Source organism: Akebia trifoliata, chromosome 2, assembly GCF_017979445.1.
Source record: "Akebia trifoliata isolate Shusen 1 chromosome 2, ASM1797944v1, whole genome shotgun sequence".
Classification (NCBI taxonomy): Eukaryota; Viridiplantae; Streptophyta; class Magnoliopsida; order Ranunculales; family Lardizabalaceae; genus Akebia; species Akebia trifoliata.
The window spans coordinates 16,099,013-16,115,297 of record NC_141376.1 but is presented as its reverse complement, the minus strand read 5'-3'; the positions used below and the strand labels follow the sequence as shown (position 1 = coordinate 16,115,297).

The window sequence follows — 16,285 nt, the reverse complement described above, 5'->3', positions numbered from 1 at the left end:
CCCTTACTAAGATTCAAAAGTTATTAAGACTAGTCTTATGTACTCCCTTCTTTCTACTTACAAGTGGTGTTTTTTGTTTTTAAATAACAATTACTACAACAAATATGGAACTTAGGAACGGTTTATAACCGTTCCTAAGTTAGTATGAAACGGTTTATAGACCGTCTCTAAAAGAGGCGTCGTTAATGAATTTAATGGCCGTTCTACATCTCAGGATTTTGAACGGGTACAAACCGTTCCAAAACTCAGAATGTGGAACGGCTAAAAACCGTTCCAAATATGTGTTTATAAAAATTTTTTTTTTCAGACATCGAATTTTATAAGACTGATGTCGTAAGTCTGAGACTTTTAGACAACGGTTTCAAACCGATATCTAAAATTATTATAAACTGATATCTAAACTTTTAAAAAACATTTAATTTTAAATTTTTTTTCTTCTGCACACCTATTAGCCACGTTCAAAATATGTGACATCGAGGTTTTCTATCAAATTAATTTATGCACAAAAAGAGTTACAATGAATCATAATTTACAAATCTAAAATTACAATACATCGATAAACCTTTCACAATCGTTACACAAGCGCAAGTGCCTACAAGGAAGCAATGCCATCACTTCCATCCCTCCCTATCTTCTTTAAGATCCCCACAATGCCCACAACCGCCAATCGAGCAGTCTTTCATATCACCACATTGCGTACTCTCACGATGAGCTTCTGCACCTTCACAGGAGTGTCCGAGAAGCAAGTGTTCCTGATCAACCAAAGAACCAAGGACTATAAGGTGAGAAACCTTTATGTCCAATGTTCAGTTCCAAAGGTAGTCCAATCAGAAGCATAAATAAATTGAATACAAATAAAAATGCCTAAGATAAAGGACCCAGAAATATTTACTAATGAATAGAACACTAGTTCATAAAAGCCACCGATTTAGAACGAGTGTAAACCGAAAAGATAAATTTATTAAGCATTTTTCCTTACAACTTTCTCAAGATGTCTAACATGGGAATTTTTTGTTCTCATTTTAGTGTCCGTGATACATGATGCAATATATCCTACTTAAAGATTTGGTGAAGAATAAGAAAGTTGAAGAAAAACAATCTAACCTGCATATTTGAAGAAAAATGAGGACAAAATCCCCTGAGCTGCATTGTTTAATATCAAAAGCATGGTAGCTTTCGAGTCCTTGAAGGATATCAAAGCTATCAAGCCCTAGAAACAATCAAGATAAAATCAATTATGAATACGAATTGTGACATACATAAAAAAAATAATACTAACAACATTTTTCACATGGATCTATTGACAAAAAGGAATCATACAATGGAGTTCCTAGAGATCTAATATGATGATTATTAAGAAAGAAATAAGAACACATGAGAAGTTGTAGCTAGCATGAAAACAATTGGAGGTTATACAAACAATTTACCAACTATAGTAGATTTTACAACAGCGGTTGAACATACATACATATCTCTCTGGGATAAATGCATAACTAGAACAATGGATTGATGCCTTGCAATCCGAAAAGGTTAAAATAAGTTAGACCAAACAGAACATTGAGTGCAACTTCAATAAACAACTATATAATTAAAGCAAAAGGGTGCAGAAGGAAAAGTCTCTCCCTTGAGGATACTTCATCTATAATTAAAGCAGCTGTGGACTCAAGGTCCATCTCTAGTGTAAACCAACTAAAATTGGGTACTCATTTGTCTCATCACCATTTGTTCTCGGACTATTCACTAACCCTCATGAATGTCCTAAATTATGTCAATATACAGGATATATTTACATGGTTTTTACACAGATTTGCTAGGGCCAGATTGACCACTCCAAAAAAAACTCCAACCCAAAAACGTTTAACCTATCAAAAGTGGTTTTCAAGTAGAACAGTATGGGTTGTTCATTTAACCATCAACTTTGAGTCCTTTTTCCATAGGGTTCGAACATTCCAATAGGCTGATTTTTTATGATTAAGTGATCCTTAAAAACTCAAAGGCCTCAATGAAGATTTTTAATCTACACTTCATTTATTACACTTGCATGTGTAACTGTTTACCAATTCCCTAATAAGTAAATAAATAGATGCACATGCTTAGGTGTGACTTGATACATCTATAGTATATATATAACAGAAAAAATCTCAACATATTCAATTTCACCTAGTCACCAATGATTGTTACTCATACCTGATTATCCAGCATCCTTGAGAATTCCTTGAGAACATGGGGTTTGTACAACACCATTCCAACCAAAAAGACCAGTGCAGTTGGGATACTCAACAGGCCAAACACCCCCTATCCAATAATTTATTTGGACAATGTTATTTGCATAGAGATGATGCTTACCTTGCATTTGTGCCAGTTCCAATAATCACTGCAGCAACAGTGTCCTCATCATGATAATGTGCAAGAGCTAATGTTCCCACACTATCATTCACCAGCTTACATAAAGCAGCAACTTATACTCACAAAACCTGGCTACCATAGTAGCACCCTTAGTAACAATAAATACTCATACAAATGTACATACATATACGTTAAGAGAAACACAAAAGTATAACTATATAAATTACTCATAATAGTGATACACAAAACCGTAAATCAAGTATAAGATGGCCAATTTTGTTAATACTTAAGAAAGATCAATTGAAGAATTTTAGACTGTTGGGTCTCTTTCATACAATTTTTCCTCGAGGACTACTTCCTTACATTTAACACTATAGGTGCATTCGAACTCAGATATTTTCTTTAAAATAAATATAAAAGAAATAAAGAAAGCATTTCCACAAAGCCTAGGGAAATTTTTGTATAAAAGAACAGAACTGACCTGCATCATATGCAGCATCATGATAACCTCTGCCAATTAGTGCTTAGCTTTCGCAAGAAATGATGATTACAATATGTACCTGGAATTTTAATTTTATGTTTGCTTACACAAGTGTCAGTTGGAAGAAAAAATGAACCATATCACTAACAACTATAGAAATATAAAAGAATGAGTTAGCACCAAAATTTTTGGAAGCATCATAAATCGAATGCATGTGTGTACGTGGGAGTGTTCAGGAGAAATAACAAATTTGAAAGATATTAATTAAAAGCCAAGCAGAACAAATTATGTAACAACGAAGTGGTTTTCTTAGCAGTTAATTATTCTCTGTGCATTAGGCATTTTCATAAGAGATCAATTTTTTTTGTTAGTCCACACCTTAAATCCCTAAATGCTTTAACAACCTATAGATTGACAGTAAGTGCTTACCAGTGCTGTTACTCGCATATCCAGCCCTCTCTTGGTCATTGCTTGTTGTAAACATTCTGCCACATCATTTCCAACCTGACAATCAAAATAAATATCAGGCATCTAATTATGGACTATATACAGTTCTTAAACTAAATATAAACGATTAACCACAAGGCCCAACAACATGGTTTAACTTGTCTTCATTGGAAATTGGGCTTATTGTGAGTTGACATCTCATCTTTGATTGTAATTGCTTGATACACATGGGTAAAAAGCATCTAGTAGTTGTAAGTTTGACATTTTCACCATTCTGAGTGCATATTTATTTCTTTGAATTTGGGTGTTGAAATTGTTTACAAGTCGGTGGTTCATTATATGGGGCCTTGATTGGTTCCATCTCGGCTTTTAGTATTGCTGACATTCTAGGTTTTTTCTTTAACTTTGCGCTTCAAATATAGAATTCAGGATATTATATAGTATAAAATTTACATTTGATAAAATCTAAAAGAGGAAAGTTTTTATTGAAGGAAGACGAAGATAGTTGATTCTATCCTCTCTGCTTTATCTTGTTGGAGCTCTAGTAACAGCATTAGCACCTAACTTCCCTATTATGGTGATCGAACGTTTTGTATATGGTATAGGAATTGGAGTGGTAATTTACTTTACCTCCTTTTCATGGTTAAAATTTCTGCTGACTTTAGCTTCTCAATTTTTATATGCATATTCATTTACAGGTGCACCCAAACACAAAGACAAGCACATACACACAGCCACACGAATGCACTCACATGTATGTACATACACACGCACATGTCCTATTAAAAACAGGCTTACCGATGCAGAAAAAAAGACATGTGTACATGATCGTCCACCCCACATCCAGTGTTTGGATGGTTGAGTAGCCATTGTCTTTTTTGAGGGATTGCATCTCCTTCAATTGAACTACCCATCACCAGATGTAGGCTCTTGTTACCACTTGAAGTATTACTCTCAGCCTTTATTAGGGGATCAACAACACAAAAATCAGTTTTCACCGTATAGCAGCAGCAAAATATGGGCTCGTTACCCTTGAAACACTAATTCTTAGTTATATACTCAACATTTTTGCAATTGCACATGGAGAACAATAATAATTAATACAAGCTTATATTTATCAAAAAAAAAAAAAAACAATAATAATTAATAAGGAAAAATGTAATAGCTAAAAATTCAAATGCTGCTTATGACCTCCATTTTATAAGGTCCTACTATAATCCCAACTAGGAATGTTTTCACTAATGAAAACTCTCAAACAGTCGTAAAAGAAAGTACTTCTAGAAATTCTAAGAAATCCATTAAGGAGGCACAAATACTATAAATTCCATTCCCCTGTGGCCTGTGGGGGCAACTAAGAGTGGAAATTTTTTTCATTAGCATTTCCCTTAAAATATATATATATATATATATATATATATATATATATATATATATATATATATATATATATATAACATCTATGATAATATGATGTTTGAAAGTCTCATATAAAAATAACGATTATCAAGTAAATTATCAAAAAAATTCAAGATTCAAAATATTATTTGGCTGATAGAAACCAATAGACTGGTATCAAGAAAAACTCATGGAAGGATTGCTGCATAAACAGAATAGCTCTCTCGCATTAGCAATTTTCATCAATAAGAGTCTCTCTTGAGCTGCTGATGTCTTCGGAAGATGTCATCGACTAATTATAGCAAAATCAAAAGCAAAGCAAACAAACAATTTCAGAGAAATTAATCGTAATTTTAAAAGCAAATTAACCTAAATTTCAAAAGAACTCTATGAATCAAACAACCTTGTCGAAGAACGAAAGCTTGTGTTGCTCAAGATCTGATGTCCCTATCGCCATTTTCGATCTACGAATCGAGTAATTGCTCTGCTTTCTGCTAAAGTTAGGGTTTGATTTCGCTCTCTGTAAAAGATTTCAGAAACAAACTGTGTTTGCTCTGCTTTCAAATATGTTTCGGATTTCTTATGTTTCGTATCTCTGAGCGAGAGAGATGAGATTGAGAGGTCGATGAGGGAGCGACTGAGAGAGAGAGAGAGAGATGAGATCGAGAGATCGGTCGAGGGAGAGACTGAGAGAGAGATTTGCATGATAATGCAACATATTAATGCAAAAAATTATCATAACTCCAATCGAAATCTTTTCGATTTTTTTGGGAGACTAGGACTAGGGTTAGGATTAGAGATTTGGGGTTCATTGTTAACCTCGTAAGTAAATAAATTAAAATTAGAGATTTGATTAGGAGCATCATCATAATTTTGAAAATTTGATTATTAAAATTTTGGGGATCCATTATATAAAAATTAACATTAAAATAAAAAAATAATAGATGTTGATTAAGCTTCACTTGAAAGTAGAGAACAAAATGTGAGAAAAAGATATTACTGATAATATGAAAAAAAAAAAAAAAATCACTACACCTTATTGTTGGAATTTTTTTAATTTTTTTTCGTTAATCTTTTTATGTGTTGATTTGATCGGTTGATCTTGTCATGTAGAAGAATTTATTGATCACTTGATGATGATTTGATCTTGATTTTGCCACATAGAAGAAAATTTTGATCACTTCATAATCAAATTAATTGAGACCAAATCTCAATTTAATAGAGACCTTAGAGAATTATTATAAAAATATGAAAATAAATTAGAAAGATTGAGAGTGTTGAGTAGTAGATTATTTAGAATGGCATAAGGTATTTATAAAAAAATTGAATTCCCCCCTCTCAACTAATTTAAAACGGTCTTAAATCCGTTGGGGAGGGGGGGATTTTCAATTTTTTTATTTTTTATTTTTTTACCGTTTTCTAAAATGGGTTTCGGGTTGGGTTTTGGTTTGTGTTAGCCATTGGGAAAGGGGGGAAATTGAAATATATTCAAATTTTTATCGAATTTTTGAGTTTATCGATTCGAGTTATGTTCCAAGTTCCGTCTTGGGTAACAGTACATATAATGGATTTGGTCTGGTCTAGGAGGGTTAAACCCAGACTTAAATCGAATTTATATGGTTTCGGTTTGATCATAACTTGAACAGGTTCAGTCCAATTTTTCGATCCAATTTTTGTTTCGGGTTCTGAGTAAAATGTACATCCCTACTCTCTCATATAATGACTCAATGTGTGTGATAAACTATTAGATGAAAGTTATCCATTGGATGATCCTACGATAATTTTTTAACCTCTATGTGATACAATAGACATAAACCAATAAACCAAAGGGATTTTGATAATCCCTTTTCTATGGAGAGGTGAAACAAAATAGAGAACGAGCTAGCAACGCGTGCATATTACAACAAGTTGCATGGAGTTTAGGAAGTCCTCTCCTCTTTATTGTTTCTTTGGTTTGATTTTGTGAACTACCTATGGGAGGTCTTCTTTATAGAAAATTTCCGATGATGGGCCATATTCTAAAAATATTCTATCATTCTGATATTTGGTAAATTACACACTACCTATGGTTTGGTATAATTTCATATCGATCCCATAATGTTTTGATAATCTCACTTACCTCACCTATGGTTATTTAAGAGGCTCACTTACCATATTCCGTCTACTTTTTGTTGGCGAAAGGTTTTAAAAAAGGAATTTTAATTTTTTATAAAAACCATTTTACCCTTTTTTTAAATATTATTTTTTTCTATAAACAAAAATATCTTTGTGAAAAAATGTGTTTACATATGAATGTTTAGATGGATACATTTTTATAATTTTATAATTAATTTTTTTATTATTAAAAACAATAAAAGGAAAGGATAAAATAGTAAAATAATTTCTGAGTTTTAACACCATCTATGAAAGGAGAAGTAAGTGCAATTGTCCAAATGATAGGGCGTCAAAGTGGGATTATGCCAAACTACAGGGGTTAAAGTGTAATTTATCCTGTTTATAGATTTCTAGACACCTTTTTTGTACTAAAAATACCTCCTAGTGTTTAGAAATTTACTTTTTTTTAAAAAAAAAGTCACACCATCCTTTTATAATTTTTTCAAAAATGACAAAATACCCCTTGTACTTTTTGTTCCCACTTTTCACTGTGGAACAATGAACACGTTTTCCCAACACTAGAAAACAATTTGGACGTTTTCTGAAGGGATCTACTAGTTGCATATCACTAATTGTTGGTTGCACACCAATGTTAAAATATTATTATTTTTTATTTTTTTATAAACTCTATTTTAACTGACTACTTGCACTCCAATACATTAACTTTTAAGGTTTAACCGTTATTTTAACTTATAGTTTATATTCTCTGCTCATACTCTATTTTGCTCATGTTTTGTTATTTATTTGCTCTTGTTCTCTGTGGTTCAAACTTAATTAAGGTATTTTCTAGTCTTTGTTTAAAAATTAATATGAACTTATGTATTTCAAGGAAACTCAACTTTGTAAACATGGTTCTAAAATGATAAAATATTTCTTACAAAAATTATTGAACCAACAATAATTTATGTGGGTATAGTTGAGGAAGAACAAAAAAAAGTAACAGAAGGAGTGCAACAAATTTTTAATTATTTTAGGGGTGTAATCATCTAAATGGAATGCAAAGGGGAATTTTTAATTGATGGAGCGCATTTAGTAATAGGTAGTGTGTAACTAGCTGACCCTTTCTAAAAATTCTTGCAATTTTTCAAGATGACAAAAATACTCCTTATCCGATACTTGCTTTAAAAAACAAATTACTTATAAAAAGAATTCATCACCAAACATAGAAATTATCTATTTAAGATCAAATCAAATCTTTTCCTAAAAAATCTCCTATTTTTTCAAAATTAACTAAGGATAATTATAAAAGCACCCCACGAATTAATAAGGGCAACCCACACTATAGTCAAATTGTTTTGTCTTATATGAGTTAAAGTTTTAGAATGAGCTGATTTTGGTGATGATGATCTCTATGATGAGGAGATAATCTTCACCAAAAATTAGCCCATTCCGAAACTTCTAATCCCATCAAAACAAATTCAAGAATAGTACATTGTTCAATTTTTTTTTTTTAAATTATTTTTGGTAACCCATTTTTGATGGAGTTAGAAGTTTCGATGAGCTGATTTTTTGGTGAGGATGATCTTCTCACGGTAGAGATCATCCACACAAAAAAATAAGCTCATTCCAAAACTTTTAACCCATATAAGACAAGACAATTTGGCTATGGTCTAACTTGCTCTCATTAATTCGTGGGGTGCTTTTATAATTACCCTTAACTGAAGTGCCTTTGGTAGGGTCCACTCCCACCTCCATATCAAAACCTTTCAAAATGCATGACAAGATCATTTTTAGTGAATATATTGCAATATATATATATATTTTTTATCTAAGAGAATATTTTTGTGTTAAAAATTTTCACCTAGGGGTCAAATGGATTGTTCTTTTCAAAAGCAGTCAATCTTAGAAAATGAAAAACCCTAAATCTAATTTGATTATGAACCTTTGAATATCTTTGCGGAGTATTATTTTTGTAATTTCAATATGTTGTTTACTATATATGATGGGGGGTTTTGGTAAATTTATTTGCATATTAACGTAGCCAGCACTAAGGGTATTTTTATAATTTGAATAGTTTATTTGAGGACGTTGAATAAGTTAAAATTTCTTTAATGTTTTTTAATAAGAGATCACTTCAAAAAACTTTCATTGAAAATGATCGAGCAAATGAAATGATTTTGCATGATATTTCCTAATCACATGAAAGCTGAAAAATTCGGTAAGAAAATTCGACGGACCAAGGCCGGCCCACGAATTTTAGTAACCGTATTTCAAGGGCCATTGAATTTTTTTTTATCTTCGACAGCTTAAATCCATCAAATTTCTCCCATCCTCCGTTTATTTGACAGTTTCAACCCGTTTAAAAGAAAAAATTCGATATCTTGGTCTGTCGCATTTTATGAAATTCGACAGCCTTGGACCGTTGAATATGAATTTTTTTTCACGTTGAGATGACTACCAAACATTAGTAAATTTTTCATTGCAAAACATTTGCCTTGCAAATCTTTGTAGTACAAATTATTCGAAAAAAATACAAATGATTTATCTTAATTTCAAAGGAACGATTTTGATGCTTTATGTGGGTTCAAAGCCGCTAGTTCTTCGCTTTGAAAGCAACATGTTCATCACATTGATTTAGTCAAAATGGAAAATAAATTCTTTGAAAAGATTCATATTGTCCATTTTGTCATTATATATTTGGGAAGCTTGACAAAATAGATTACAAGCAGCAATTTCATCACTTTGTTGTTTCAAGTGGCAAATTCATTGTTTTTTTCCTCCCTACTTTGAAGAAGTGATTTCGCTCTTTATTTGGGTTCAAAGTGGTGAATTTATTGCTTTCAAATCGTTCACCGCTTTGTTTTGGTCTTCGTTATATATTTAGAAGTGTGATGGATAATATAATGGATTACACCTTGATCAATTAAAGAGTTGATTTGTTATTGATTTATTGCTTTATTAATTTCTAAACAGTGAATTTATCAATTTTAAAGTGAGTTTTTTTTTCTTAAATTCTTAAAAATTAATTATATTTATTTGTAAAAAACACAGAAACTCCTTCATGATTTTGAAATTAATCTAGGTCGAATCAATTGTACAAGCGTCTCACAGAAATGACTCTTGGTCTTGACCGAGTTTAAAAACTGTGAATTACTTATCACATTAATTTGTTCGAGATCAAAGATAACTAGGCCGATATTTTGAAAATATAAGCTGAGTATATTAAAACCCAGTTGTGTTGATTGGTTTTGAGTTTTTCCTATAAAATGTTTAATTTTAATAATTGAAATATAAATCTACCCATGGAAGAGAGGTCTCGAAATTACCATCACTGTAAACATTCCAAAATATTTATCAAATAAAAATATTTTTTAATATTTTGGTAACTATTTATAATAAAAAAAATATAACAAAGCCAAAATAGTTATTTCACCAAATTAATAATGGGGGCATTCATCGTATTTAGTTAGAGCTTTTCAACAAGTTTAAAAAACAACTTATTTCCACACACACACACACACAAAAACTCCTTTTTATTGATTTTGTAAATAGTTTCAAATGTGTACAATGTCGGTAAATAAGATGATTTTATTGCATGTTTTGGTAATTCACCCCAATTAAATATACATGATGTATTTGAAATAAAAATTTATGATTGATCACCAACAATTCAACCTATAACAAAATAAAAATAAAAAATAAAAAATAAAAAATAAAAAAATGAGGTTGATCTACTAAGACATGCTTTGAAAATTGTAAAATTTCCATTTCAACGCTCAATTCATTTTAATTTTGAAACTGTATTCTGAAAACGCTAATTTAACATTTTTGGAATTAAAACATTTCATTTTAAAATGATTTTTTTAAATAGTTTTATAAAGTGGAAATTTTTGTAACAGTTTATTAGATCCTAATTGGGGAATATGTTTTCTATTAATTTATAAAGAATGATGCTGACGCGATCTAAAAGATTGACCCCATTTCGCACTTTCCTAACGTGGAGGTGTGTATGAACCATAGATGTTTTTCATTGAGAATTTATCAATTTCTTCCACCTTTTTGGGAATTTCGCCTAGAAAAACAATTATTTTAGATACACAATTATTTAATCGAACTTAATAAGATGAGTCGTCCGGATCAAATTGTTCTTTGCATATGTCGCGACGATTCTATAAAGTTAAAAATGTTTCTTTGATGATGGTTACATTGTCAGCCATTAGAGCTTGATGGGGGAGTTCTCACCATCAGTGTTAGCTAGTGGTTTAACATGACTACAAGCAATGTACACATTTGAAGAAGATGTGGGCATTTTATCTGTTATTTTACTTTTGGAGTGGATGTTGGCCCCCATCTGTTTCCTCACTCCATGTTCTCTGGGTCTCTTGCCAGCCAAGATTTTTGTCACCACAATGGCTTTTCAGCTAATAGGTGTGAAAACTATGTGTCGATCGTTGGGGGGACCTGATGTGATAGATGAAATTCTAATTGAAATGGATCGGGCCCTAGTAGTAGGAATCTTTTACGGAGTATATCGTTCTCACTTTTTGATTTCCAATTATCAAATAGTATAACTTCTAATTTTAATTATGACATTCCAACTCCGGACATAGAATCGCTTTTTAACATTTCAGGTAAGTGAGAGTTGAGAAAGTTCAACTTAATGTAGAATTTAATTCTTTTCCACTATTCAGCGACCTTGACGATCAAACTAGAGCAGTGTTTGGAAACTATACCACTCGGTAAAATTGTCAATTTGTTGGGATTCTCCACTATGTGGAGGTTGGATTTGTTTTGTTAAATTGATTCTGAGTCGTGATCTAGAAACCATGTCCCGTCCCTATAACAACATATGGTGTCTACTTGGCAAACGGCTTGGTTAGGAGCCCTAGGTGTTTTAAATTCCAACCATTCTGAATCCTGATTCATCGATTTTTTATATTCTCTTTTGCCTAGGAGAGAAAAAATTATTTTGTAGATCTTTTTAAGAGCAAGAAAAGATACAACCTTATTGTCCTTAGAAAGGGGCGGAGGCCGAGATGAGCTATACGTGCTCAATGGTGCAAGCCAATATCACCTAAACAAGTTTTATATCCCATGCGATGCACTGCTAACTGCTTATTGAGTAATCGACGAACTCACAAGCTATTTCAAATAGGGATTTGTCCCATGAACATGAACATGCACATGAGCAATACAATCCATGATGTTTTTATTTGATTTGAATATAGACAAGCAAAGAACCAAACAAATTTAAAAAGAATCAAAGAGAGTTGTGAAGAATATACTCTATGCGCATTTCAAGAGAAATCCTAATGCAACAAAGAAGATGACCCAATAAGAGTTTCTGACGTTTTACAGAAACTAGAAGATTGGGCTTCTACTTTTGTGTTGGTCACAACTCCTTTGCCAACCAAACTAGGTTTGGTTAAGTCCTCTGTTTCATGTCTGATTTCCTTGAGAAGTGCTGTTACATCTTTCATGGTGGGTCGCTCATTCGGGTGAGGGTTCACACACAATACAGCCACGCCGAGCACTTGAAGCATTTCTTGAATCTGTGTACCTGATCGACACCGAAGTTGTTGATCAAGAATAGATGACGCTTCCCCTTTTGTCTCTTGTAGTTCCTTTGTAACCCAACTTACAATGTGGCCCCCCTCTTGTAACCGCGGATCAGTTGGTTTCATTCCCGTTAAGACCTCTAGAAGCACAACGCCATAGCTGTAAATGTCGCTCTTCTCTGTGATTCTTGAACTGTACCCATATTCTGCAATTCATTGTGGATGTGATGTGAAATCCTTAGATCAAATCACGTAAAAAGAATAAAAATCAAATGAAATTCCAAGAAAAGAAAAAGAAAATATTTATAGTGGTCCAGCAATGCTTTCATCCACTAAGAGATTAGAACGATTCACTACATCAATAAAAAAAATTACAATCCAAATTCTTCCAAACTCTCGCTCAAACCTCCCCAACCCAGAAATCCCAAGTTTCTTTGTTCGATTTCATACTCGTAATTACTTGATCAATCACCAACAGAATTCAAAAGATCTATAAGAAAAATGTAGTAGTGAGAAACCTATTCTATTTACTTCTCAAATACTAAAATATCAAATGTTTATAAAATTCAACAAAATTTATCGATTTCTTTAGTTAAGTGGACATAATTTCTGTAAGGACAATAATTACTTTAACTTACCAGGAGCAATGTAGCCATATGAACCCACCATTGTATTAGACAATTTCTCACATTCCGAAGAATCGATAAGCTTTGCGAGGCCAAAATCTGCGAGATAAGCTTCAAATTGTGGTCCAACCAAGATGTTGTTTGCCTTGACATCACGATGAACCATGGGAGGAATACAATCATGGTGAAGATATGCTAGACCATGTGCTGTACCGAGTATGATCTTATATCTTGAGTCCCAATCCAAGAACACCCTTTTCTCATGAAGCAATCCAGCCAAACTTCCATTACTAATATAATCAAACATGAGCAAATTAATTTTCCCATTAGTACAACAGCCCAAAAGCCTCACTATATTTTTATGTCTGATCGATCCGAGAGTCCTAACCTCCGTCGAAAACCAATCCCTCTCTGGAAACTCCCCATTTTTCATGGGCCATAGCTTTTTCACCGCGATCACTTGTGATGATTTAGTCTCGACACGATAAACCACCCCAGAACAACCCTTACCGATAACGTTGGAATCCGATAAACTCATCAAAACGTCATCGATAGAGAAATTCAGTTTCTGAAATGGTGTGAACTTCCACTCCAACTCTTTCTTTCCTTGAGCTTGAATAATCAAAATTACTCCGAAAACCACAAGAACAACCGTTACGGTAAGACTGATTGCAACACAGATTATAAGATTTCTATTTGAGATGTTGCTGTGGAGATTCTCACCCATACTGCATTTATTCCCTTTAATGCAGAGATATTGATTAGAAGCAAGGAAACTTAAGGGGAGGTTTTGGAAAAACTTTGTATTTGGAAGATAACCTGAGAAGTTATTGTAGGAGACATCCAAAGAAGCAAGATTTTCAAGCTTAGCCAATACACTAAGGCTTCCTTCAAGTGTATTGTGAGAGAGATCTAAGTTCGAAAGTTTCGAAAGATTCGAGATACCTTCTGGAATTGGGCCTGATAGAGAATTATAACTCAAATTCAATAAGATATCTAGTCCTTGTAAACTTCTAATCTCATCAGGAATTGAACCAATGAGCCTGTTACCACTCATATCCAACAATTGCAAATCTTTGCAGAGACACAATGACTTGGGGATTAAACCCGTAATGTAGTTTCCGCTTAGAACGAGCTTATTTAACGATGTAAGTTTCCCGAAATTATCGGGTAAAGAGCCTGAAATTCGGTTCATGGAGAGGTCTAGAACATTTAGACTCACAAGAAATTCAAAAGTGGTCGGAATTATTCCTTGGATTTTGTTATCATGTAAATCAATCATTTCTAGTTGAGTACAGTTACCGATTTCGTGTGGGATTTCTCCTGAAAATTGATTTATCGATAATTCGAGGAAGATCAAGCTACGTAAGAACCTGATTTCTGATGGGATTCGTCCCGAAAACTGGTTAAATCCCAGACGAAGACGAATCAAGCTAGTGCAATTACCCACATTTGGTGGAATCTCACCCGAGAGTCCATTCGATATCAGTAAGAGTTCAGTTAAGTTCTTGAGATCGAACAGAGAATTTGGAACTTTTCCAGAAAGAAAATTATGAGAAAGATCTAAATCTTGAAGTTTTTCGCAATTTCCCAACTCAGTAGGTATGCTCCCATGAAGTTCATTCTGCCATGCAAAGAACAAAAATAGCTCCTTTAGCTTCCCAATTTCGATTGGGATTTCGCCCGTAAGTCGATTATTATCCAATTCGATCTGTTTCAAACTTGAGAAGTTACCGATAAATGGAGGAATTCGACCCGAAATGTTGTTACCAGACAACAAAAGCTCCTCTAATGCACCAAAATTTGAAAGAAATTGAGGAAATTCTCCTGTGAGAGAATTCAATGAGAAATCGATAACTCGTAAACTGGAACAGTTACCAATCGATTCGGGGATTTTTCCTGTCAAATTGTTCTTCCACAATAAGGCACTCTTGAGATTCTTTAACAGACCCAATTCAGTTGGAATTTCTCCAGATAGGCTGTTTTCATACAAAAAAAGATTCTCTAGAGATGAACAATTTCCGATTTCGGGTGGAATCTCACCAGAGAGATTCGCAGTGTAGATCGAAAACATCTTGAGATTCTTCAACTCTCCTAAACTGTATGGAATCTTCCCCGAAATAGCAGTATCTGCTAGACCCAGAAATACTAAATTCTTGCAGTTTGAGATCTCCAAAGGAATTTCTCCATAAATGCCTGTATTTCCGCCTGCCCGAAATATTTCAAGAGCCGATGACGAGCCGATATTTGAAGGAATCTTTCCGGAGAGCAAATTATCGAAGAGCTCTAATTGTCGAAGCTTCGAATGGTTGAAGATTTGTGATGGGATTTCACCTTGTAAGGAATTGGAACTCAATGACAACAACTGCAATTCAGACAATTTTCCAATATTTATGGGGATTTTTCCAATAAGTGCATTAAAGCTGAGATCAAGATGGATAAGTGATGTTAAGTTTGATATCGCCGATGGGATTTCTCCAGTAAGGTTTGTGTTGGAGAGGACTAATATGGTGAGGGAATTGAAGGAGAGGATCTGAGTAGGGAATGTAGTGGAAAGATTGATAGATTTGATGTTGAATTCTGAAACAAATGCATTCTTGGAACATTTGATATAAGCCCATTTGCATGGATTTTGGTGGGTTGGATTCCATGAAGAGAAGAGAGAAGCAGAAGAGGAGGAATTGAAAGTTGAAAGCCATGAAAGGAGGGATAAGCCTTCATAGTTTAAAGCTGAGATGGGTACAGAGATGCTGAGTATTAAGAGAAAGAAAGAGATTAGATTGGCTGACATGGTGAGTTTGGTAGTGTTCCTCCCTTCTTTGCTAGTTCTACGAAAATCACTTATTGAAGTTCTTTTGGAATGTTTTTTTTCTCTCTAATATGGATATGGAGATGTTGGAAATGTCCTTGATTTTGGTTAGAAATTACAAAAATATTTTGTAGTGTAAAAAGTTGGCCTCGACATGGTTTTACTTTTAGATCTCAGATGAGACCAATTTGGACTGAGTCATCTCGGTCTAGAGGCATCCGGACAAAGGAGTTCTTTTTTTGGAAAATTACTTAAAAGACCCTGTTGGAGGGACTTTTTTCTAAATAATCTCTAAGTTTTGGGTGGTCTCTTAACAGGATATTTAGTAAATTTTTCATTTCTAAATGGTCCCCAACCTCATTCCCCCCATTTTCGGTAATGAAAATTCCAAAACTATCCTAACTCTGAACTCATAACTTTTATTGGAGAAAAGTCCAATTTTCAGCATCCATGCAATCTGTAAGAACCACCATTTTCACTGGAGAAGGTTGAAAAAGTTTGATAGAGGTTTTTTCGATGGTATTTTTGT

At 33.4% G+C, this 16,285-nt stretch overlaps 1 protein-coding gene and 1 long non-coding RNA gene across 5 annotated transcripts; both read right to left on the bottom strand.

The window, feature by feature from the left end:
- Nucleotides 1-479: 479 nt before the first annotated feature.
- LOC147409791 (uncharacterized) lies at nucleotides 480-5,467 on the bottom strand. Of its 4 annotated transcripts, none has more exons than XR_015175392.1 (7): nucleotides 5,073-5,464; nucleotides 4,073-4,233; nucleotides 3,257-3,331; nucleotides 2,828-2,906; nucleotides 2,188-2,474; nucleotides 1,105-1,210; nucleotides 480-752 (listed from the first exon to the last, which is right to left on the bottom strand). It is a non-coding gene; the product is annotated as an uncharacterized LOC147409791 (long non-coding RNA). The 4 variants fall into 4 exon arrangements; XR_015175395.1 differs by having other exon boundaries at nucleotides 2,347-2,474; nucleotides 5,073-5,463; XR_015175394.1 differs by lacking the exon at nucleotides 2,828-2,906 and having other exon boundaries at nucleotides 5,073-5,467.
- A 6,439-nt stretch (nucleotides 5,468-11,906) lies between these two features.
- LOC147409790 (uncharacterized) lies at nucleotides 11,907-15,822 on the bottom strand. The gene is made up of 2 exons (XM_086431853.1): nucleotides 12,960-15,822; nucleotides 11,907-12,527 (listed from the first exon to the last, which is right to left on the bottom strand). Exons 1-2 carry the CDS (start codon nucleotides 15,736-15,738, stop codon nucleotides 12,073-12,075), a joined length of 3,234 nt encoding a protein of 1,077 aa, XP_086287979.1. The 5' UTR covers nucleotides 15,739-15,822; the 3' UTR covers nucleotides 11,907-12,072.
- Between the last annotated feature and the right edge of the window lie 463 nt (nucleotides 15,823-16,285).

Excerpts from the sequence above, each read along its gene's own strand:
- LOC147409790 (XM_086431853.1), bottom strand. The coding sequence starts at position 15,738 with ATGTCAGCCAATCTAATCTCTTTCTTTCTCTTAATACTCAGCATCTCT. Across the intron at positions 12,528-12,959 it reads ATATGGCTACATTGCTCCTG|AATATGGGTACAGTTCAAGA; the intron begins GTAAGTTAAAGT and ends AATGAATTGCAG.